The sequence below is a fragment of the Pseudorasbora parva genome, chromosome 19 (assembly GCF_024679245.1).
Source record: "Pseudorasbora parva isolate DD20220531a chromosome 19, ASM2467924v1, whole genome shotgun sequence".
Lineage (NCBI taxonomy): Eukaryota > Metazoa > Chordata > Actinopteri > Cypriniformes > Gobionidae > Pseudorasbora > Pseudorasbora parva.
Window position 1 is genome coordinate 4,594,136 of NC_090190.1, and position 24,270 is coordinate 4,618,405.

The following is a 24,270-nucleotide window of genomic DNA, read 5'->3' on the forward strand; positions in this document are numbered from 1 at the left end:
TAGTGTGTCTGGTATGATCAATACAGATCTCACAGCACAGACAGGTTACAAATGCATGTAAGTAGACTTTTCTGTCCCCAGTATTCATATAAAAGAACATGGGTCCCATAGACTACTGATTCACTGTTGCAGCCGTTTTGGCCAGTGTGATCCACTAAAGAGGAAACACTGAATTTGACAAGACTGCAGTTCTACCAATATTTGACAGGATCTCAGCAAGTTCAGCTTTGTTTGTTTCATTACTGGATGAATCAGTGTTTTTGAACAAATATCTTGAATGAATGATTCAATTATAAATATATCTTTTTATAGACCTACTGGTGTAACAATATAATTGACCACTTTAAGCATCAAGCTACTTTCAAAAGGTGATTTACTATATATTGTGATCACTACCCTTACTTTTTTAGTCTATTTTTCAAACCTGTCCTGGAGGCACCCCAGGCCTGCACATTTTGTGTCTCCCTCATTTATCACACCTGATTCAACTCATCAGCTCGTTAGTAGAGACTGCAAGAACTACATTATGTGTATCTGATGAGAGATATACACAAAATATGCAGGTCTCCAGGACTGGTTTAAAGCTTGGGACATACACTGCAAGAACAAAGAGATTTGTTCGTTTTCTCGAGGTGGCAAGAGCAAGAATAAAGTTCGTTCCGGCCAGTACATGCCATACTTCACGAGAAAAGCAGGTGCCGATCATCTGCGCTTCTCCGCATTAACCACGCCCACTTTAAATGTCTGACCAATCACACGATAGTTCTGGACACCCGCAAGAAACAAGTTCTGCTCAGGCGATGTGTCGAGAACAAGCTGCGAGTACTCCCAAACCAGGACTGCGAGAACAAAATGACGTAATCTCACAGCCCTGGAAGCAAGACATTTTTTCTCTGTTCTTGCGGAGTATGTTGCAGCCTTAAAAGCCACTGCCGTAGACATCAGTGTTTATATCCAAACTCTAAACTTTGATCCCAGTACTTCGGTGATCATATGAATTGTTTTAAGACAGAAATAATGATACTATGCGGTTAAAAGGAGTGTTTGTGAAGCTGTTTCACATCTATACATTATAACTGCTCTCTCCGGCTCAGAACACAGATCTGAATGTTTGCCGTTCAATAGACAAACAAATCGTTATCATTTATGAATAAAAGCTGATTTATACTTCTGGGCCGCAGCCTCTATGCCGTGGCCTTCGTGCTGATTTTCATTTATACTTCTGGGTCCTTGTCCACATTGACGTGTAGTTACACAGTGCTTGCGGTCCGAGTAGAATTGATGCGTTGTTTTATTTTTGGAGAGGTGCACGTCAGGGTACGGTATACACGCGACGCAGAAGTATAAATTGGGGTTAAAGGGAAAGGTCACCCAAAAATGTAAATTCTGTCATCCTTTACTCACCCTCAAGTTGTTCCAAACCTGTATGAGTCTCTTCTGCTGAACACAAAAGAAAATATCTTGAAGAATGTTTGTAACAAAGCAGATAGCTCAACCATTGACTACTATAGTATTTTCCCCCTACTATGTTAGTCAATGGTTGCTCTATTTACTTGGTTATAAACAGTCTTCAAAATATATTCAGCAGAGAAAAGAAACTCATACAGGTTTGGTGAGTAAATTATGATATTTTTTTATTTTAGGGTGAACTATCCCTTTAAGATTGCATGGAAGTTTGAATGGAGATTTTTTTAATGATTAATCGTGCAGCTCTAATTTTATCTCTCACTTTATTTCATTACCATTATAAACCTAGTCATACCGCCCAGCACCATTTTGGCACAAACAGGAAGAGAAGAACTACTGATAATGAGATGGCAGCCGCACCTTGTGCATTACAATCTTGCGTTGTGTCGGCTCGGCCACATCGATCATCTTCTGCACAACATAGTTGGCATACTGGTCCTTCATCATGGTGTATAAGGCACTGTGGGGCCCGTCCGCCATACTGCACACCTCATCAATCAGCATCGCCCTCTCGGCACGCAACGAGTGGGTCACACACTTTTCCACCACGTTACTGAGAAAGAAAACACAAACGCCCCCCAAATAAGACACTTCCTCCAGCACGCCTTTGTGTTTGTCATGCACGCGTAAATGCTTTGTGCGTACCTGGCAAACTTATGCTGGCTGAGCCCCAGAACATTTCCTCGGATTTCAGATACAATCTTGCTCTTGTCCTCAGCGCGGCCGTGCTCCAAAACGTGCTGGATCACATAATTCCCATACTGATCCTATATGGGGATGGGGGGAAAAGGGTTTTAAGAGGAATGGATAAGATCCTGGTTCAGTGCAGAAAAAGAGACGGCTTCATAAATTACCTGGACCAGCTGCTCGGTGTGTTGATGTATTTCCTCCAGTATCGGTAGAGTCTGCTCAGGCAGGCAGTGCTCCAGAATACGCTGGATCACCCGACAACCATATGGGTGTGTGGACAGGGCAAACACCTGCACAACACACACAGTTATTAGTTAAACGTACACACAAGAGACAAAGGTTTTAAATACACTTCAAAAAAAGCTCCTCCAGACACTACAGGATGATAATGCAGTTCTCTCACAGCACAGACAGGTTACAAATGCATGTAAGTAGACTTTTCTGTCCCCAGTATTCATTTAAAAAGAACATGGGTCCCATAGACTACTGACTCACTGTTGCAGCCGTTTTGGCCAGTGTGATCCACTAAAGAGGAAACACTGAATTTGACAAGACTGCAGTTCATATATATCTTCAGCAAGGAGCCATTTATAATGCGACAAAAATAAACATTTCAAATAAATGCTGTTCTTTTGAACTTTCTATTAAATATATAAAAATATTTGTAATTCTAAATAAATGTGTCAGTAGCTATATTTACATGGACACTTGTTAATTAATTACGATTGATGAATCCGAACAGTGTTTACACGAATGCTAAATAAAGTGATCAGGTAGAGGTGTGCGTTTATATGAAGCACTGATCAGATTTAATCTTTTGACATGCGCACACTGCATGAATACACAGATTTTCGCAGTTGTTGCATACTAACCATCGTCCTTTTCTTTGTTTTAAAAAGCAGACTTTTTCTATTATTTCGAGTCCTAATTAGGCAACGACGAGCACATGCACCATTATGACTTGCTGATTATATTTATCAAACAGTAAAAATTAAATTCCCATCCCCTGAACAAGGCGTCTGAGGATAAGGGTCTGAAACAAGGACTGGTGGGACTCCACTTCACAAACGAAGAGTGGAAAGAGAATTTTAGAACGACAAGACAATCATTTATGACACTTTATTCAACAGGAAGAACAGCTTGTTATGTGCGCCAAGACGCCATTGCACATGCGCAGTACCTTCCAGTTTTGGTTTTCAATCCGATCAAGTGTTTACAAGGCCATTCAATGGGCTTACAAAAGGAATAAACCATCCCTTACAATCCGAATTAAATTTTAATCAGATCTGGCCAGTTCATTTCCGATTGACGTGGTTACAGGTGACTTTTTGTTCGGATTGTGCTACTAGTGCAGTTACAATTGGATTATAAGGGTTTATGTAAACGCAGCTATAGTTTTGGCAAAAATATTAAGCAGCACGGCTGCTAGTAAGAGCATCACCTGAATCACAGGGATAAATGTTAATTTAAAATATATTCAAATCGTATTAATTTCACAATATAGAACACTTTTGTTTTTAATGAAATAAATGCAGTCTTGGTGAGAATAAGACAAAAATATTTTTAAAAAGGTGATAATTTTACACCAATTGATTGTTTAAAAATAGGAATGCCTGAGTATTATGTATCTACATATTTGTCATTAATACATTATGATTTTTTTCATTAGAAATGCACCATTATTAATAATTAATATAAAACCATTATAATCATATATTTTCATTGGATATACAGTGATTCTGCACTGAAGTTGTCCTTAAAACAAAAACAAGGGCTCCATAAATAAGTCACAAAGGTTCCCACGGTACACAAACAAACACACTTAAATCCCTTCCTATTCAAACATACAGCGTTTCACACAATTGAAAAGAGACACACCTGTCCTTTGAATGCATCAATGATGAACTGAAGAGCATGAGGCTGGACACACTCAATGCATTTCTGCACCACATGATTGCCATTTTGATCTTTCACACACTTTAACACATGTCCGTCAAGCTCCCGAACCATCTCATTCTGTAAAAGACAAACAAATTTCATTCAATTCATACACTGTGTAACTTCACCACAGCCACGTGAATCATTTTAACATGCGTGTTCAGCCTTTCATAAACTTACAATGACTTGTTGGTCCGAAGGGATGAACTCCAAAGCTTTTTGGATCACTCTGCAGCCGTACATCTGCAGCGCCAGGGATAAAACATGACCGCGGATCCGCTCGGCCAGCGCCAACTTCTGATCGAGACTGCCAAACTAAACACATAAAACAGCTTTTAGCATCCTAATTGACATCCAGTACACTTAATGCATATAACTGATGAACTTTGCAACATTGAAACTGGTATTAGAAGATATTACTGTGAAGCTGCATTGAAACAATCTATAATTTATATTAATATATATAAATAAATGTGACTTGACAACGCAGTACCAAATCAGGTTTAAATCTGAACCGGCAGCCTCTCGGTCCTTGTCTTAAACCACTGTGTTTATTAGATGCATGATACATTTATCAACAAAAGAACTCAGTATTACCTCAAAGAACTTCTGGATGACATAATTTCCAAACACATCAACCATGAGCTGGTAGGCCGCCTGTAGTATCTCGTTGAAGACCAACTGACGTTCTGCAGGACTTGCTCTCTCCAATTTCAGCTGGATAAACCTGCACACAATCCAGATGGTTTTTAAAATATTTTGGACCTTTATTTCTTATTCCCGATATTATCATATCATGCCGAAGTGCTGGAATAAGGGTCCTGACTTTCTAGCATTTGTGAGCTGTAGCAGACCTGGAGCCATGCTGGTCCTGAGAGAACTCCATGACGTGTCCCGCGATCTCTCTCAACTGCAGGTTGGGGTAGCGGTTGTTTCTGAAATCCTCGAGGAGACGGCTGCGTCCCGAAGGCATCACATCAGACATCCCATAACGTAGCCGTGAGGACGGGAAGAGCTGGCTGCTGGGACTGAAGAGAGACGAGCCTGTGGTGGCATTGCGGTACTTCGCCTCTGCTCCTGGCGCTGCCGAGATGAAACGCCCACTGCCATTGGTTAGTCCACCTGTGGGGGAGGAGCCAGAAGGGAGCACCTGTTAGGCCCAAGCGGCAACCTCCCGCGATCTCTCTTGAAGCCAATATGGAAGTAATGTAAACTGCAGTTCATTGACTGGCCGCTAGGGACAGGCTCCAGAAGAGAGCAGAATCTCATTGAGCACCATGTTAATTTTACAGCAGAAAAAACATGTTTACAGCCTGGTACAAATTGTGGTTTTGGCCAAAACGGCTAATTTTGATCTTCAAGACAACTGTGAGGGGGGGTGAATTTTTTAAAAACTCATTCGTTTACGTTGTATAAAGCCTTAAAGTTCTGCATAATTAGGGGCGTGGTTTGAGTGACAGGTGGATAGCCATTTATCCGCCGTCTATAGTCAGTCACCTAAGCTCCGCCCACATCCTGCCTTTTTGCCCATATTCTGTTATCCGGGAGTGACACACGATGACTCGCAAGATGGCCACGCCCAGCTCGCCCCTACTTTAAAGGGTTACTTCACCCAAAAAGGAAATGTATGTCATTAATGACACCCGTAAGACCTCCGTTCATCTTCAGACACAGTTTAAGATATTTTATATTTAGTCCGAGAGTGTATGCACACTATACTGTCCATGTCCAGAAAAGGAATAAAAACATCATCAAAGTAGTCCATATGTGACATCAGTTAGTTCATTAGAATCTCTTTAAGCATCGGTAATACATTTTCGTCCAAAAATAACAAAAACTATGACTTTATTCAGCATTGTCTTCTCTTCCGCATTTGTTTTCAAACATCAAAAAGATTCAAACGGTCATGAATCAGCGTATTAATTGATGATTTGGATCGTGTGTCAAACTGCCAAATTAGTGAAATCACGTGACATTGGCGATGCGAATCATGAATCAATACTCTGATTCAAGACCGTGACCATGACTGCGTTCCGAAGATGAACGGAGGTCTTACGTGTGTGGAACAACATTAGGGCGAGTCATTAATCACATACATTTCATTTTTGGGCGAACTAACCCTTTAAGATTCAGAACGGTTTATCGCAGGGCTATTCAAATCTTACCCTGGATGGCCAATGCATTGCAGAGTTTAGCTTCAACCCTAAACAAACACACCCACTGGTGATTGTCTAATGATCCTGAAGACATTGATTAGCATGTTCAGGTGTGTTTGATAAGGGTTGGAGCTAAACTCTGCAGTGCATTGGGCCCTCCAGGGTAATATTTGAATAGCCCTGGCTTATCGGAATCCTATGGATGACGTCACGTCCATTTTTTTTACAGTCTATGATTAGGCCCCATTTACACTGCATGATTCAAGGGACCCAATTCCGATTTTTTTCCTCTCATGTGGCACAGATCAGATATGACGTGAACGTGTAAGCAGTAAAATAACGCATGGATTCCGATATCCTCAGATCGGATTCAGGCCTCACTCATATGTGGTAATAAATCAGATTTTAATCAGATACATGCATTTGCGTCTGTATGTAATCGGTCAAATCGGATATTCCCCAGTAAATGCGAGTCGTAAGTCATTGAAAAAAGGACAGAGGCAAATGACGTTAACTCAGGTGGACACAAACTGTGATCAAGGGCCAGTGTTGCCAAGTCCGCTGTTTTCCTGCAGAATTGGGCAACTTTAACACAGTTTTGAGTTGCAATTGGGCAACCCTGTCAAGGGCTCTGCTCTTTTTCTCCACCTCACGATAGAAACATTGTATAATAATTTTGTCTGTGTCCAGTGCATAGCCCGCCGTTTCACTTCCTTTTCTGGTTAAGAACATCTTGGGCTGCTTCGCCAGTGTACAGTGTAAATGCAAATATTGGATACGGGTCGCATTTAAAAGATGATACAAGCGGGTTGTCAAAAAAAATCGGATATAGTCACCAAATCGGTATTGTGCATCAAGACCTGCAGTGTAAATGCAGCCTTCAATTCAATTCATTAAAGAGGTTTGATGAAAAGACACCTGAAACCATACATGCAGTGTACTCACCAAGGTTAAGACTGCTTGAAGACCCATGAGTTGAGAGTGAGGGAGGCGGGGTGAGAGAGTGGGAGGGGCCTTGGTTTGGAAGAGGCATGCCTACTGGGCCAGGGGAAGAGCTAAAGCTGAGGCCATTGTAGAACCCCCCATGGCCAATAGGAGTGAGGCTGCTGGGTGTACGCTTGTACAGATCAGAGCTACCCGTCAGAGAGTCCCGACGTGACCCACTGGAACTGGAATTAGGCACTGCAAAAACAAAAAACAAAAAAAATGGATATACAAAAATTCAATCCGAGTCAGATTTCATAGATTATTAAATGCAAATCTAAAACATTTAAGCTTTAGGAACAAACATGATTTTTGTGATTTGGTCATGCAGTGCAGTATGCTTTACAGTTCACTTAAAGCTGGAACACACACCACAAAGTCCTTAGGAACAAAGTCATGCAGAAACAAGCACATGGAGATGCATGACAAATTAAAATAATGGCCTGGTTTTACAGACAGTGCTTAGATTAAGCCAGGATTAGGCTTTAGTTTAATTAGGACAATTAAGAAGCTTTTATAGACATACCTTAGAAAACACATTACTGATGTGGACCGTAAGCCAAAACAATGGCACTGACATTTTAAGATATATGAATGCAAGCTGCTTTGAATTTAAACAGCTCAGACATGCATTTTAGTCTGAGACTAGCTTAAGCCTTGACTGTGAAACCAGGGGGAAATTGTAAAATCTGCTTAAAATATCAACATCCCTCAGACTGGATGGATTCATAGGCTTAATAAATCATCTATGCCCATCATACACTATATGATTATCTGTGAAATTGGTCAATTGTGATTGTCCAAAATCTGCAGACTGGCTCTGACTTTGGCCAAACTAGCATCAACTCTCCCAGACTCCAAATTGGGGCCAAAAAAGCAAAAGCTGTAAAAGTGTAATGCAGTTTTTACTTTAAAATTATCATTACGGCAAAATATTCACAGAAACTACATAAAACAACATTTGCATCGCATTTTACCTAGGCAATGGCAATGCAACACTGGCACTGAAACATTTGAATGCTTTAATTATTTTTTTAATAATATGGAATATTTCTGGAATAATGTACACTAAAAAAAACACAAACCAGGAACATGTGCATATAAAAGTAGACAGTGTAATTTTTTATGTCGACTTAATAGTAGATACCTTGTAAGGAGGAAAAACCCCAAAGCATATTTTAGTGATCTTTATTTTAAACATAACTAAACTTGAGATCACATACCTGCTGTGCCAAAACCCCCGAGTGCTGCTCCAAGTGTGGCTCCCAGAGAAGAAGACGGGTTGGCATTGAATCCAAGTGAGGTGTTCCCTGGCTGGGCAGAGCCTTGTGAAAATAGTGAGGAGCTCTGTGAGGAGGAGCTGGGGGATCCACTCCCGTAAAAAGAGCTTCCTCCCAACGCCCCGCTCCCCTGCTGCCCAGGAGCCTGCTGGGAACTCAATGCACGAAACGCCCCGCTTGCTCCGCCACCAAGACCGCCATTAGCCCCACCTGCTGAGGCGGCAGCAGCGGCCACTGTGAAATCATAATAAGATATTCATATACAAGACAAGATTTTGAGAGCATTTCATGGTGGTCTGTAGACCGTGTAACCTTGATGTGTTATTTTCAAACATGTACCTGCTGCGGAAGGGCTGATGATAACCGACGCAGGGGCCATCAGTCGAACTGGGCCACCACGAGCACCTGTATTCACCACAAGTGCACCTGTCTGGTCATAATACGCAGCTGGAGCCAACACAGGATAGCCTGGAGTACCAAAGATACACCGTAATCAGACATTGTTCTAACCTTGAGAGTTTGATCTGTTCACACCAACAGCGATTCAACTGCTCAAGATTGTACTGTCGGTTGATAGTAGGTGTCCCAACAAAACTGTTCTACACCTCTGAGGGCCCCAAGCAAAATGTTGTGAAGGGATATTGTGTCAAAATAACTACTTTATCGGTTTGTCAAGGATAAATAAAGAATTAAAAAATGTTGCAAAAACTCTTACATCGTTCTTGCTGCATTTTCTTTCTCTTTTCCTGCTCCAGACAGATAGCTTTGCTAGGAAGCCATATGTCAAGATGCATGTCATTATCTGCCACAATGCATGACGTCCGAGTCAAAAACATTTATTAAATAAATATAATTAAGTAGGCCCTATTGGGGAAAAAAAAAAATTCCCACATTGCCCAGCTAAATTTGCATCCACATTTATATTTGCATGTTATTTAAAAAAGTGTTTACATTATATAGTAATATACTTCTTAATATTTGAGAGCAAGTGGGTCCCCTGGTGCATAGTTTGCGTATAGGGAGGACTGACACTGGTATCCAGTCCAATTAGGATTTCAACTGAGAGTCCAGGCTTCCCACACTTTTGACAAATGAAATCCCATGACTTTTACCAGTCATCAGTGATTAGTTTAAGGCTTTCAGCAATGTTTAGCTAATCCTATAACTTAGATCTCTTTACTTTACTTACATTCAAACGTTTGGGTCCGATTAATGCTTTTGAAAGAAGTCTTTTGTGCTCAGCAAGGCTGCATTTATTTGATCAACCATTACTCCAGTCTTCAGCTTCACATGATCCATCTGAAACCTTTCTAATATGCCGATTTGCAGCACAAGAAACATTTCATGTGATCAATATTTATAACATTTGTGATGCCATTTTTTGGGGGGGAATTATACATTTTTCAGGAATCTTAAAGCTACACAGTGTAACCTTTTCAGTTTATTCTCAGCTAAAAACACTTAGTTCTTTCAAAAATATATGTGCTCATTAATGTATATTTACTTCTTTCAAGTAATAAAGTATTCTCGTAAGTTTATAATATGCCATTGAAAATACATACGGGTGAGGGGTTCGAATGCCGGTCGCCATGTTGCCCCTCCATCTTGAAAGTACATTAGCCAAAGAGGGACATACCCGTAAATTCAAGCTTCGCCTTTCGCGTTTTAACACTCGATGGCACCGTGTCGAATGTGAAGAGGGGGATTGACATGTTAATCTTGGACTAAATCGGCCACCGTAGGAGTTAAAACGAAATCAGAATTGAGAGGAACAGAAACTATTATTCACTGGATGGTCATATACCTTTACACCGCTAGATGGGGGAAAATATCACACAGTGTAGCTTTAATGGAATAGAGTTCAAAAGAACAGCATGTATTTGGAATATAAATTATTTGGAACATTATAAAAGTATTTAGTCTCAATTTGATATGCATCCTTGCTGAATAAAAAACAAATACACGATCTTAAAATTCCCTGATATTTCTGGGTTTTCTATGATGATCAGGATCCTGGTATCGCACATTTGCATAAGATTAAACGTTACTCCACTTTGTTACACTGCCAATCGCAACATTCTTTAAAAAGGAAAATCTTCGAGTCGCATTGCCTTGAAAATCACTGTCAGTGTGATCAGCCCTTTAAAAGACACATCAAGAGTCCTTTACCAGGTACGCCTGCTGCCAGACCCTGTCCAAAAGCCAAGGCGGAGTTCACAGCTGCTGCTGCTACAAGCTGCTCTGTCTGCTGACCCTGCTGTCCTTGACTGGGAGTCAGAGGTCGTTGGTTTCCACCTGCACGCATCACCTGGGGCAAACAAAATTAGTTGAATGTATGCGTGTTGTGACCTTCATAAACAAACACTGATGTACAATAGTGATCAAATTTGATTAAAATCACTTTTTCAAAGCAACTTGACAAATAATGATTGTATTAATTACACCTTTACACCAGTAGGTGGCAATTTGTCATTGAAACATTCATTCAAAAATTCATTCAAAAATTATAATTCATCCAGTAATGAAACAAGGCTGCATCCGACATCACATACTTCCCTACCATATAATAGATGGAAAAAGGTACGTCACAAAATTAGTATGTCCACATTCACAGCAGTCATACAGAGAGTCTCCAAAAAGTACCTGGATAATCTACTACTTCCAGCGAGATTCTAAAGTGTGCATATTTACTTTACTATCCCATGGTAGGAGAGGACTTGTGAATGGCAGTGAAGCGACGCAACTGACGGTGGTAAGGCATAGAGCATAAAAAAATATGGACGACTCGACATTATCCGTTTCTGCTTGCCATAGTTGAAGCTTTCAGGCGGCCTGCACGGCGCTGACATCTTGGGACAGAGTCTGCGCAGTAGAGAGCAGGAAGTACAGCTGCGATATCAAAAGCCCGCCCACACTCTCGCAGATGCAGAACAATTAATTATGTTGGTGTGAAATAAACAGTTATGGAAATGTAGAAATTAAAGCTGAAGCTCCAATCTGCTCCCAAAAAAGTCTGTTAGTGCCTCAGTGACAACTTCACTCAGAGAAGACGTCAGTCTCAGCTGTCAATCATGACGTCACACACCCCGTTTTTATAGCATCAGATAACTAACTAAAACTAAACTTATTTTAAAAACGAACACTTGAAATGAAATCATCGTGATGATAACTGCCTTCAATGACATAAACTAACTTTGGGGAAAAAATATTTGAGGTGTAATTTTATTGTTTAGTTTGCCTCACGTCCATTAGAAAACACAGAGGGGCGACTATACTGGGACCGGTCACCGGGGGGCGATCGAGGCACGAAAGCTTAAGTTTCTGAGAGGGGTACTGCAGGCCTGTGGTAAGGTCACATGATAATGACCCTGTCGTCTGCAGTACGTCTGCATTATATTCATTCTACACACACTCGTACTATAGTATATAGAACATACTTTTTTAGCAGTCGTGAAGTAATTACTTATTCAAAAGTGAGTACGCAATTTCGGACGCAGCCCAAGTCTTTAAGAGGGAGTCATTGAATCATTCAAAGCGTTTTTTTACTTTGTTGATGTTAAAATGTTAATTAAATATTTGCAGCAATTTACAAGTCTTCAGAATCTCTAGTAAATTGCATGCTATTTTGCTTAGTTGTCTGTTCTGAATCAAGGAAGAATCGTGATTTCCATTTTAAATTGTGGTTCTCAATTCATCCAGATTTGTGCAGCTCTGATTGGCTAAACTCTTACCTGCTGTTGGTTCTGTTGATTCTGTGCTGCCGACTGCTGATTGGCCGAGTTGGAGGGGTTGGCGGCCTGCTGCTGAAATAGGCTGGCAGGATACACACCCCATGGAGTCACACCATAGTACTGAGGAGGCATTACCGCTGGACCTGAAAGACACACACACGTCATCACTCAGATGAAGGGCCAAAGCACACTGTTTTCAGAGCAGTCTCAGGGGCTTTGATGTACACAGGACTCGAGCCGGCAGCCATTTCCTCTGCCTTTGTGCTTCAGGAGCATCAAAGCAGGTGTGTGTGTGTGTGCTTGTGTGCTTGTGTACGTGGTTTAATCAAGCAAACTGCCTCAATCCTAGAGCTAAATCTCAAGCCTCTGGAGGACGGCGTCTAAACTCTTAGCCATCATGAGCAACACTTCTTATCCACTCCAGACTGAGACTGCTCAGCGGAGCATCTTTAGCAACAGACGGCTCCTGTCACAGCGAGTACGGCACTCAAAGTACTCGTTCAAGTACAAAGAAACCTCACACACATTTACATTATTATGCCACGTGCAATGCGTTAGCATATTTGCATATTTAAGATGGAGAGTATACATTTAATGTGCATTCAAAGGATTTGCTGAATAAAAGTTAATTTCTTTAAAAGAATCGTAGCAGCCACAAAGATGCATTACACTGATCAGCAAAACTGCTGTTAACATTGAGAATAAATGTTTTCGAGCAGCAAATCCTCCAATCAGAATGATTTCTGAAGGATCATGTGACAATGAAGACTGTAGTAATGATGCTTAAAAAAACACGGAAATAAATTACATTTTAAAACGTATTGAAATGGGAAACAGTTATTTTAAATTGTAATTGCACAATATTACTGTATTTTTTTATCAAATAAATGCAGACTTGGTGAGCATAATCATCATAGCTATCAAAATCGAGTGTTCGGCATTTTGTGTACGTGAGTTTTTGTTGTAGATGTCTATAAAAAAAAAATTTTTAAAAAATGTTTGTGTATTGTGCTAATTAATTGAGATTTCTTACAGCTCTTACAGGTTGTTGGCCTTGTCTGTTTCGTTGCTTCTATTACTCTCCCCTTTTTTGTAAGTCGCTTTGGATAAAAGCGTCTGCTAAATGATTAAATGTAAATGTAAAATGCATAAGTGACTTATTTATATATATAAATTAAAAAGAGCATTTTTACAGACCCCACACAGCTCTCTAGAAAAATAATGTCTATCTGGTCAAGTATAGAATATAAAATTATTATATGTTAGTGTTTTTCATGTTGCTAGGCTGATTGTTTTCTAAGTTGTAATATGTCTATGTCTATTTATTTGGGAAGTAGAAGCACTTAAAATAATGTAATCAGCTTTCATTAAATCCTAAAATAAACCCTGATAGGGTGATCAGAACCCCAAAGTGATGCTGAATGTACATTATTCATTATATCACTGGACTCATTAACATACGATTTACATTATTTAATATTAGTCGTCAACTTTTTTTAATAAATCGCTTTATACAGATAGTTTCAAAGTACCTTTACAGTGATAATTAATTTCGGCTGTTCATCAATTATTAAATTAGTTTATTTCATCTATAAATCAGTTCTGCAAAAAAGGTCATCGTCCAGCTCATTTCTCATACAACAGCGTCTGTACAGTCAGATCAAATATAATGTTGACTATTAATCAATAAAACTGAGATATCTTGAAAGCAACTATACATGATGCATATCCATTTCAAGTTGTAAGCGTGCTTCTCTCTCACCAAGAGTGGCGGCAGCAGCGAGGCCGGCGGCGTACGGATCAGTGCCAGGCGGAGCAGTGCTAATGATGTACGGATTCGGCACGAATGCAGCTGGGGCCAAACCTAAATGCACAAACAAAAAGAAACCAAATTTAGTAAATCACCTGAAACTTTTGTACATTAAAAGTTGTAGTAAGCGATTTCAGAGAAACGCTATTGAAAATTGAGATTAACACCCAAACAAACAATTTGCTAGATGTCTGTTCGGGGTGTGTGTGCGCTGAAGAAAAATGTGTTTGTACCTAGTCCTGGTGGGGGGGAAAAAACGAAAGAAAAAAAAACAATCAGGGAAGAGCTAGTACCCGCATTAATACTGGAAAAGCTTTCCAACACCTGAAAACAGATGCAGAGTTAGCATTGTATCAGCTCGATACGCAAGTAACATTGGTTTTGCTGTTTCCAGGATAATGTTTTGTTGTTGTTAAATCACAGCGGGTTTATCCATACTTGCTGTCTGACACACCAGCTATTAGGTGTAGGCTGAGGTGCATAGCGTGTTTGTTATCTTGGGGGCGGAGCAATTAAGGAAGGGGTGTGTTTCTTTTGTGTAGGGTCGATTTTTAGACATCAACAGGGCTTCTCAGAAATTGCTCATTGCACCTTTAAAGGGATAGTTCACCCAAAAATGAAAATTCTGCCATAATTTCCTCACCCTCATGTTGTACCAAACCTGTATGAAATTCTTTGTTCTGCTGAACACAAGATTTTTTGAAGAATGTTTGTAACAAAGCAGACAGAACAACCATTGACTGCCATAGTATTTCTCCCTACTATGGTAGTCAATGTTTGATTTATCTGCTTTGTTACAAACATTCTTCAAAATATCTTCTTTTGTATGCAGCAGAAGAAAGAAAGTCATACAGGTTTGGTACAACATGAGGGTGAGAAAATTATGACAATTTTCATTTTTGGGTGAACTATCCCTTTAAAGGGTTAGTTCACCCAAAAATGAAATTGATGTCATTAATGACTCCCCCTAATGTCGTTCCACACCTGCAAGATATCCGTTCATCTTCAGACACAGTTTAAGATATTTTATATTTTAGTCCCAGAGCATATGCAGTCTATGCACACTTTACTGTCCATGTCCAAAAAGGGAATAAAAACATCATCAAAGTAGTCCATATCGGAAAAAATTTTGGTCAAAAAATTACAAAAAGCGCTTTATTCAGCATTGTCTTCTCTTCCACGTTTGTTTTCAAACCTCAAATAAAGATTCAAACGGCCCTGAATCGATCAATGGGTGCGTTTACATGCACATTCTTAAGCCGATTATGCCTAATAAGCCAACAATGAACATGGTCATGTAAACGCGGTAACCCGTTTTCTTTTATCAGAGTAATGTCATAAACGGCGTAAGCATAAACCGGTCGGAACAGGTTGTTTTTTGCCTCTTACCTCGATTTCATGCTGCATGTAAACGCATTAACCTGCTTTCTGTCGGCTTATTGAAGTGCGTATGTGTAATAGGTGACAAAAACGCAAACTTAGAGCACATTTAAATGCATCCAGACAGAGCGAGCTAGCGTTTGCATGATATAAGGACATATATTACAAACGCAGACTCGTTTAAGACCCAGAATATTTTAAAGAGGTGTTCTCTTTTCTCAGTAGCCTAGTAGTCTAGAAGAGTTTCAGTCAAAACGCTGAATAACTGCATAAGGGATAATATGAGCCGTAAATCTCCCGCTGACACGGTGCACGCTTTATTTAACATCACAACTGACGTCACATTTGAAAAACTCAGTCAGTTATATGGACATTATTATTTTTGACGGCACTACAAGGAAAAACCCGGTTTATAAATAGTCATGTAAACACGTTTAACTTGCGTTGTCCGTTTACTGGTTTGCAAATATAAACGGGAAAACTGGTTATTTCAATAAGCTGATTTTTTTGGGGTTATCAGCTTACTGGTGTGCATGTAAACGCACCCAATGATTCGGATCGCCAATGTCACGTGATTTCAGCAGTTTGAATCGCCTGCCAAACTGCTGAAATCACGTGACATCGGCGATCTGAATCATTGATAGATTTATTGATTCATGGCCGTTTGAATCTTTATTTGAGGAACACGGAAGAGAAGACTGATGCTGAATAGTCGTAGTTTTTGTATTTTCGACGCTTCAAGAGATTCTAACTAACTGACGTCACATATGGACTATGATGATGTTTTTATTAGCTTTCTGGACATGGACAGTATAGTGTGCATTGACTGCATTTGCTCTGGGACTAAATATAAAATATCTTAAACTGTGTCTGAAGATGAACGGAGGTCTTACGGGTGTGGAACAACATTAGAGTCATTAATGACATAAATTTCATTTTTGGGTGAACTAACCCTTCAAGAGTTCTGGACACTCAGAACTACAGTCAAACTCACCGATGTGTTGCTGTTGAGCTGCGGCGAGCGCGTACTGCTGCTGTTGGGCTGCTGTGAGCTGCTGCACCGCCAGAGCGCTGGGCCTCTGGAACAGCTGCAACACATGAAGCTTTCATCAGACATTAAACATTTGCTTTTGTCTACAGTCATATATGCAAAGGCTTCAGAAGCACATGCAAATGTGACTAATAATTACTTTTCCATAATAACTTCCAAAGAGGCTGAGCATTACTTCAAACAAAAGTTTCTCAAAGTTAGCCTTCACATGCATGGCCTTTGCTAGCAATTATCTCAACACAAATATTTATAAATACACACGAGCTCACATAATTATTATTCTACTCTAATTACAGTCTTGAGAGTTGAAAGTGCTAGCATCATGAGATATTCACCTGTTGAGGGGAGTTGTAGTCAAACAGGCTGACGGTAGCAGCTGTGGAGTCGAGAGGCAGCTGGCCTCCTGTGTAATCAAACTGCAAAGTCTCCATAGAAACAGATTCCATGGGGTCCAGGGTCACATTTTGGGTTTCAACATTTGAGAACTCCTCTGCTGGTTTTGGCCCTGCACCTCCAACCATTTCTGGTCCACCCAAATCCACCTCTGGACCAGTCGGAGGGCAGTTCCCAGGAGTACGACTGAAACAAAAGAGAGGTTTGTATTCAATACGTTGTAGAAATACTGAAAGTACACATATGGAAAGCCCCACATAGAGAACTGAGGGAGGATAAACATTAGGCTGCAATGTCCACCAAAGCGCTTTTAGTCAGCTGAAAACGCCTCGCTGTTGGCGCTTGCGAGCGTTTTGACAGGGCAGCGTTTTTTTCTAAGTTGAGACTCTTTACTTGTTATGATACGGAATATCCACGGAAGTGTTACTAGTATCTAATTTCACAGGTAGTTTGTTTCTGTATTGATTTTATATATAAAACTGTAGCTGCAATATAAAGAATTTGCTCTGGCTCTTGTTTTTTTAAAATCATTTTGTTCCGTTATTATTGCTTGTTGTCATCTGTTGACATTGTACACGCTGCACGCAGAATGTGGCGGTATTTGTCCCACCTCTCCTACACTGTGGAGTGAAGAGTGACAGTGATGAGCGCTGCGTTTTACTCAAAGTTGAACATTCTTCATTCTCGGCGTTCAATAAAAAAACGGCGAGCACTCAGCGCTTGAACGTGAAATATTCGCTCAGAACCTCGCTCTGGCGCTCCAAATGAAAACGCCAGCTAGCCGCGTGAAAAAACACTTTGGTGGACACACAGCCTTACCGTCTCTAATGCTCAACAAAACCTGTATTGATTTGATCAAAATATTGACATTTTAACTGGATTAGTGAAATATTCATAATATTTGTTCTATTTGAATATATTTTAAAATGTATTTATTTCTGTGGCGCAAGGCTGAATTTTCTTCAGTCTTCAGTCATGATCCTTCAGAAATAATTTTAATATGCTGCTCAAAAAACATTTGTTTTTAGTCGTCAATATTAAAAACAATATTGTTTTGCTTAATATTTTAGTGGAACCCACCTTTTTTAGGATTCTTTGATGAATAGAATTTATAAAAATAGAAATTTGAAAATGGAAAATGTTTGACATTTTGAAATAAATCTTATAATTATAAATGTCTTTACTGTTTTGATTAAATTGATGCATCCTTCCTGAATAAAAACAATTTCTTTAAAAAAAAAATCTTCATGAACCCAAACTAATATTAACTAACAATGTAAAATAACTGTTTTCTGTGTGAACATATAGTATGTAATTTATTAATTTAATGAATTTTCAGTCACATGATCTTTCACAAATCACACTTTTTTGTAACATTAACAATCGTTACTGCCACATTTGATCAATTTGATGCATTTTTGCTGAATTAAAACATTTATTTTAAAAAATGATTATACTAAGAATTGATGGCGTTTACCTAAAATCCTTAACGTCCACATCAAGTCCATTCTGATTGGGCAGTCCATTGGGGTTATCCAAAACATCTGGCTCTGTCTCTTTCAGTTCCTTCCGCTCCGGGTCAAATGTTGTTTTGGGTTTTTGTTCCACCCTTTTCTCAGGGTCATCAGCCTCTGAGTCTCTTGGACCCTAAGAGAAATAGAAAGGATTGAAGTGAGAATGGAGCTTAAAGGAACAGTTCATCCAAAAATGTTGTCTTTATTTATTCGCCCTCATGTCCTTCCAAAACATTACTTAGGAACAACATGAGGCCAGCAAATAAAATAAAAAATGTCAGCTTTGTGTGAAATCTTAAAGGGTTAGTTCACCCAAAAATGAAATGTCATTAATGACTCCCCCTAATGTCGTTCCACACCCGTAAGACCTCCGTTCATCTTCAGACACAGTTTAAGATATTTTATATTTAGTCCGAGAGCGGATTCAGTCAATGCACACTATACTGTCCACGTCCAGAAAGGGAATAAAAACAAAATCAAAGTAGTCCATATGTGACATCAGTTAGTTCACTAGAATCTCTTGAAGCATCTAAAATACATTTTGGTCCAAAAATAAAAAATTATTCAGAATTGTCTTCTCTTCCGTGTTCCTCAAATAAAGATTCAAACGGCCATGAATCAGTGAATCAATCAATGATTCGGATCGCCTGCCAAACTGCTGAAATCATGTGACATTGGCAATCCGAATCATTGATCGATTCACTGATTCTTGACTGTTTGAATCTTTATTTGAGGTCTGAAAACAAACACGGAAGAGAAGACAATGCTGAATAAAGTCGTAGTTTTTGTTATTTCTGGACCAAGATGTATTTTCGATGCTTCAAGAGATTCTAGTTAACCCACTGATGTCTCGTATGGATTACTGTGATGATGTTTTTATTACCTTTCTGGACATGAACAGTAAAGTGTGCATAGACTTAGATACGCTGTCGGACTAAATATAAAATATCTTAAACTGTGTCTGAAGATGAACGGAGGTCTTACGGGTGTGGAACGACATTAGGGTGAGGAGTTAATGATTTTTTTAAAAAATAAAAACTACTAAGAATGTTTTGATGACAAGATAAATAAATTCAAGACTTACATATGCTCCTTTGCGCAAACATGAGTCCATTTTCTCAGCAGGGGAGGAGCTAAGCACGTACTCCACCATAGACACGCCTAATCCACCGCTCTCAGAGCGTGGCGACAGCACAGACCCCGCCTCTCCGACGGCATGGAAGCCCTGACCTGGTCGGCGCTGCACCATGATTGGCTGGGACACGGAGTGATCTACAGAAAAAAAAGGGGTATTAGAGAGAAAAATACTAAATATGTAAAATACAACCATGCCATCTGCAGACACATACCAGAGGTTCCCCAAGCACTGTCTCTCCACTGGTCCAGAAAGATCCCTTTTGGTCCATCTTTCCCTGAATCATCAGTTTCCCAGAATTTCTTACCAGTTAGGAGCTGCTGCAGAGTGGGAACATCAGACAGAAAAATATTAATACATAAGAATGCAAAATGAAGCATCAAGAAGATGAGAAAGGTAAGGACTCTCACCTCTCCCATGGCTCGGCCCTCCAGCGCAAGTGCTTGGAAGTCATGGTTAAGCTCATCCATTGATCGTACCTGTGTGAAAAAACATACAAGGATTTTAACATTTTATGCAAGTTATACAATTAAAGAGGAGGACCTATGATGATTTTTTCTCCATGTTCAACTTTCTTTAGTGTGTAATGCTTTTGTTTGAGAAAGAAAAAGGTCTGCAAAAAAAAAAAAAAAAGCACTTTTGAGAGTACTTCGACTCGGCGCAGTAAAAAGTCCCGGCTGAAAAATCCTCCCTCACATCTCCCCCTCACCCCTATTGACAGAAATGAGAGAGTGAGGGGGAGATTTTCAGCTGGGATTTTTTACTGCGCCGAGCCGAAGTACTCTCAGAAGTGCTATTTCTCCATACATCATAGTTCTCCTTTTTAATCCGCTTAGAAAAGCTCCACGTTTTATTTTGTCACCATACTTGATCGTTCAACTTTTCGTGTACCTGTATCTAAATAGAGGAAAACGTGGAGGTGTTTGGTCGCTTTAACTTGATCTCTGTTTGGTACTGTAGTAAATGAACCGGGCTTAGTGGGCTAAGCTAAATGCTATCAGATCGTCAGAGCGATTAAGTGCAAGCAACATTTAGACAAGAGAGGGATGTATCAACTCGTTTTAGTTAAGGGAATAACAGTAATATGTAGGGATGGGTACAGAGAGAGAGAGAGAGAGAGAGGAGAGGAGAGAGAGAGAGAGGAGAGAGAGAGGAGAGAGAGAGCGAGAGGAGAGAGAGAGAGAGAGAGAGAGAGAGAGAGGAGAGAGAGAGAGAGAGAGAGAGAGAGAGAGAGAGAGAGAGAGAGAGAGAGAGAGAGAGAGAGAGAGAGAGAGGAGAGGAGAGGAGAGAGAGAGAGAGAGAGAGAGAGAGAGGAGAGAGAGAGAGAGAGAGAGAGAGAGGCAAAACGACAGCCCTGATTAGTGATGACGGAGGACAGAACTAAACATTAAAACATAGCCTGGTTACACTTCAGATCTGTGATAGTCTGATTTTATTTTAGATTTTGGCTTCCAAAGATTATAATAATAATATTTATGTCTAGCACAACTTAATTCCCTTTGCAGCAACGCTGTCATTTCTCACTAAAACTCAAACGCAATGACAGAATTAGCACGATCAGTGATTGTTGTAAAATACAGTCTAGCTACTGTTGGTAAATTGTGGGACGCGTTTAATAATAAAAAGAGCAATTAAAAGCACAAAAATGTGCGCAAGAGATTGTTCCCAAATCGGCGCGCGCTCTGAAACAGCCGCAACGAGACGAGCAAATCACACTTTCGGTTTCGCACTCACGTCTAAACGATCAAATGTACACACACATCAAGTCAAAATGACCGGCTTGGAGTCTCTTTAACACAACACAGTTTGTGTCTAAAATGGACGTTGTTATTATGGATACAGTCGGGAGCAAATGTAGTGCATCTGCCTATTACCAGTCGCCTATAGAGCTGCACATCTGTCTTAAAGAGGCAGCAGTGTAAATAAATATGCTGATGAATTATTGCGAATTAAACAACCAAATGCAAAGAGCAAATCACTCACAGCTCTTGAATGAATAACTTCAGCTTTGATAAGCATTAATTTAGGCTATTTATGATAAACTATGCAGTGTTATTTTACATTTGATTACTAGAATTCTTCCTGAAATGTAGGCTGTGTATTTTTGTTAAGTGTTTGTGTGTGTGTGTGTCTATATATATAAGCAGTATCGGTAAGAGTAGTAATACCGTTAAAACCTTAACGATACCCATCCCTAGTAAAATGAAAGCGGTGAAGTATCCCTTCAAAGGCCTATTTATTCATCAGTATTAGTCATATTCATACAATTAATGTGTTTAAGTAGGCTAAAGTGGGGCATTGTGTCTGTCATCAATTTTTATTAAATAAATGTGCTTGTATTTTTTACATTATTGTAAACTGTAAAATGAGTAGATTATTTCTGACTAGTCTACAGTGCAGACATTCATTTCATTTTAGGTCTCTCAGGTATGCTAACTGCAAGCCAACATATAAAGTTAATAAAGATAAAGTTAACAAGTTGAATTATTTTGTTGTTATTAAGTTAAAAGTGAATCGATGCTGCGTTCCACTCCAATTTTAGACATGCACTTGCGAACTTCCCTAAGCACTTCCCCTAGGGGGAATCCCCGCCGCCATTTTGAAGTGCATTCCACTAAGTGAAGTGGACATGGGAAGTTTATATGGACAGACCCTTGCTCCCTTGATTTTGACTGAGGGAGCGAGTCTACTTCATATATACACTTCAGGCAGCTTCATATACCACAATGCAATGCGATTGTGATGTCACGGCATATCGCGTTTAATTTACCCCACCACAAACAACTTTATGATATTTTAAATATTTTTTTGAAACATTCAAAACAACCCAAATACACCTATATACATATAGAATGTTGCATTAAACAATTTCGTAAAGGAAAAAAAATATTAATTAATACACTCCATCACAGGGGTGTCGCAGGAGTGTCCAACCCTGGTCCTGGAGAGCTACCATCCTGCAGATTTTAGCTTCAACCTGAATCAAACACACCTGAAGCAGCTAATCATGGCAATCAGGGTGCTAGATAATCATAGACAGGTGTGTTGGAGCAGTGCTGGAACTGAAATCTGCAGGACCGTAGCTCTCCAGGAGCAGGGTTGGACACCCCTGCCATAGTGGATTCCAAAGCCCCTTTCACACTGCACGTCGGACCCGCAATATTCCCGGAACATTGCCGGGTCGCCTTCTATGTGAAAGCAGCCACGTCCCGGCATTGATTACCGAATTGAACCCGGGTCGGGGACCTAGTAATATTGCGGTATTCGACCTGGGACGAGTGCTGTGTGAACAAAAGCCGTAACATATGCCGCAACGTGTACGTAGTTATCGTGCGACTCCTAGAGCTTGTTTTTCCAATAATACAACCCTGCAGTGCCAGAAGAGCTCGTCGGTGTTTTAAACGCAGAGTGCTCGTATACAAAAGAAACTAAAATTAAACACGCAGAAATATGTGCAAACTGGACACAAGTGGAGACCACGGAGCTCCTTACTATCCACGCTGAAGCTGAGATTGCTCGCCATTACACGTCACATCAGGATGTCACGTGTCAACTCGACCCGGGACCGTTACGGGTTGTGTGTGAAAGCGCACATATTACGGTATTTCGCTGGCAGTGTGAATGGACCAAATCTAGCGACCCGGGAACAAATGTCGGGTCGCATTATCCGTGTATTTGCCGGAATCGCAGTGTGAAAGGGGCCATTGCAAAGTTTCCGCCAGTAGTGGGCACTCATGCAACGCAAGCAATGACGCACATCCGAGTGAACGAGACGGAGGGAAGTTTTGCGAGTGAAGGGCATATTAAAAACGAATTGGAACGCAGCACTAGTTATTATTATTAATATTTATTTATGTTATTTATTCCCTTTGTTGCACTTTGAGATTCTTCGGAGTGAAAAGAATAATAATTATTATTACTGGTGCCTGCCATGAACCATGACTCCACAACAAACAGAAACAAACCGTGGCTCCAAAACAGTGATGTGAACCGACCTGTGGCATAGGTGTATCGATACACTTCAAGGTCGCAATGTACATGAACTCCAATATAATCATAGATATGCATTCATAGATTCCTCCTCCGTCTGCTCCAGACATGCAGATAGGGATTAATGCCGCTAACTACGTTTGGAGACGCTCAGTCAACTTTCTCTCGAATGTTTATGGACCAGCTTTGACTATTTCAATATGACAGACAGCTTACATTCAGCGGGTAAGGATATAATCAATCTGTCTGTCTGTCGATCAAGCTTTTTTCCCGGAATGAACACGTCGCAGTATTCTGCATTTAAATATTCAGATCAGAGCACATTGTAAAATAAAGCGGCGAGGAAAAAAAAAAAATATATATAGATTTTTTTTTTTTAACAGTTCTCACCTGGTTGTCTCCATGAATGTTGTCACCAGTCGGCCAGCGATGTTTGCAATTGTTGTATCCAGGCTGGTCTCCATGTTGCCGCTGGAAGAAGTAATCAACCATGGCGTCATCTTGAGAGCGCCCTGCTCCCTGCGTAGGGGGCGGGGCCTGAGGAGAAGGGCCGGGTTGGGGGGTGTGGCCCGCAGCACTCAGCACCACAGGCATGCTGGGTAATGGCCTGTCAGGGGGAGGCAGTCTCAGGTGGGGGCTGAACGAATCCTGCCAGAGCACAGCTTTCCTCTTCAACACACACGCTACGCTCATTCCACCAGAGACTGTAACACAAGAACAAAACAAAACACTATTAACCCCAAGGCATCTG

At 40.3% G+C, this 24,270-nt stretch overlaps 1 protein-coding gene and 2 non-coding genes across 4 annotated transcripts in view; all 3 read right to left on the reverse strand.

Annotated features, from left to right (window-relative positions):
• The window catches only part of pum1 (pumilio RNA-binding family member 1), a 39,275-nt gene that overhangs the window by 2,698 nt on the left and 12,307 nt on the right, over positions 1-24,270 (reverse strand). Inside the window, exons 2-21 of one of the 2 annotated variants that reach the window (XM_067426784.1) lie at positions 23,910-24,223; positions 19,940-20,008; positions 19,744-19,849; positions 19,479-19,666; positions 18,358-18,527; positions 16,823-17,066; positions 16,431-16,524; positions 14,009-14,110; positions 12,247-12,389; positions 10,685-10,823; positions 8,855-8,983; positions 8,459-8,749; positions 7,197-7,433; positions 4,950-5,217; positions 4,693-4,822; positions 4,276-4,410; positions 4,036-4,173; positions 2,322-2,447; positions 2,113-2,234; positions 1,828-2,020 (exon numbers count right to left, since the gene is read on the reverse strand). In XM_067426784.1, coding sequence (XP_067282885.1) covers positions 1,828-2,020; positions 2,113-2,234; positions 2,322-2,447; positions 4,036-4,173; positions 4,276-4,410; positions 4,693-4,822; positions 4,950-5,217; positions 7,197-7,433; positions 8,459-8,749; positions 8,855-8,983; positions 10,685-10,823; positions 12,247-12,389; positions 14,009-14,110; positions 16,431-16,524; positions 16,823-17,066; positions 18,358-18,527; positions 19,479-19,666; positions 19,744-19,849; positions 19,940-20,008; positions 23,910-24,212 — 3,327 coding nt within the window. In that variant the 5' untranslated portion in view covers positions 24,213-24,223. Of the gene's footprint in view, positions 1-1,827; positions 2,021-2,112; positions 2,235-2,321; positions 2,448-4,035; positions 4,174-4,275; positions 4,411-4,692; positions 4,823-4,949; positions 5,218-7,196; positions 7,434-8,458; positions 8,750-8,854; positions 8,984-10,684; positions 10,824-12,246; positions 12,390-14,008; positions 14,111-16,430; positions 16,540-16,822; positions 17,067-18,357; positions 18,528-19,478; positions 19,667-19,743; positions 19,850-19,939; positions 20,009-23,909; positions 24,224-24,270 lie in introns of both variants that reach the window. The other variant, XM_067426783.1, reaches the window with a different exon arrangement.
• On the reverse strand, positions 54-188 carry LOC137048579 (small nucleolar RNA SNORA5). Its single transcript, XR_010899464.1, has one exon. It is a non-coding gene; the product is annotated as a small nucleolar RNA SNORA5 (small nucleolar RNA).
• On the reverse strand, positions 2,581-2,716 carry LOC137048580 (small nucleolar RNA SNORA5). Its single transcript, XR_010899465.1, has one exon. It is a non-coding gene; the product is annotated as a small nucleolar RNA SNORA5 (small nucleolar RNA).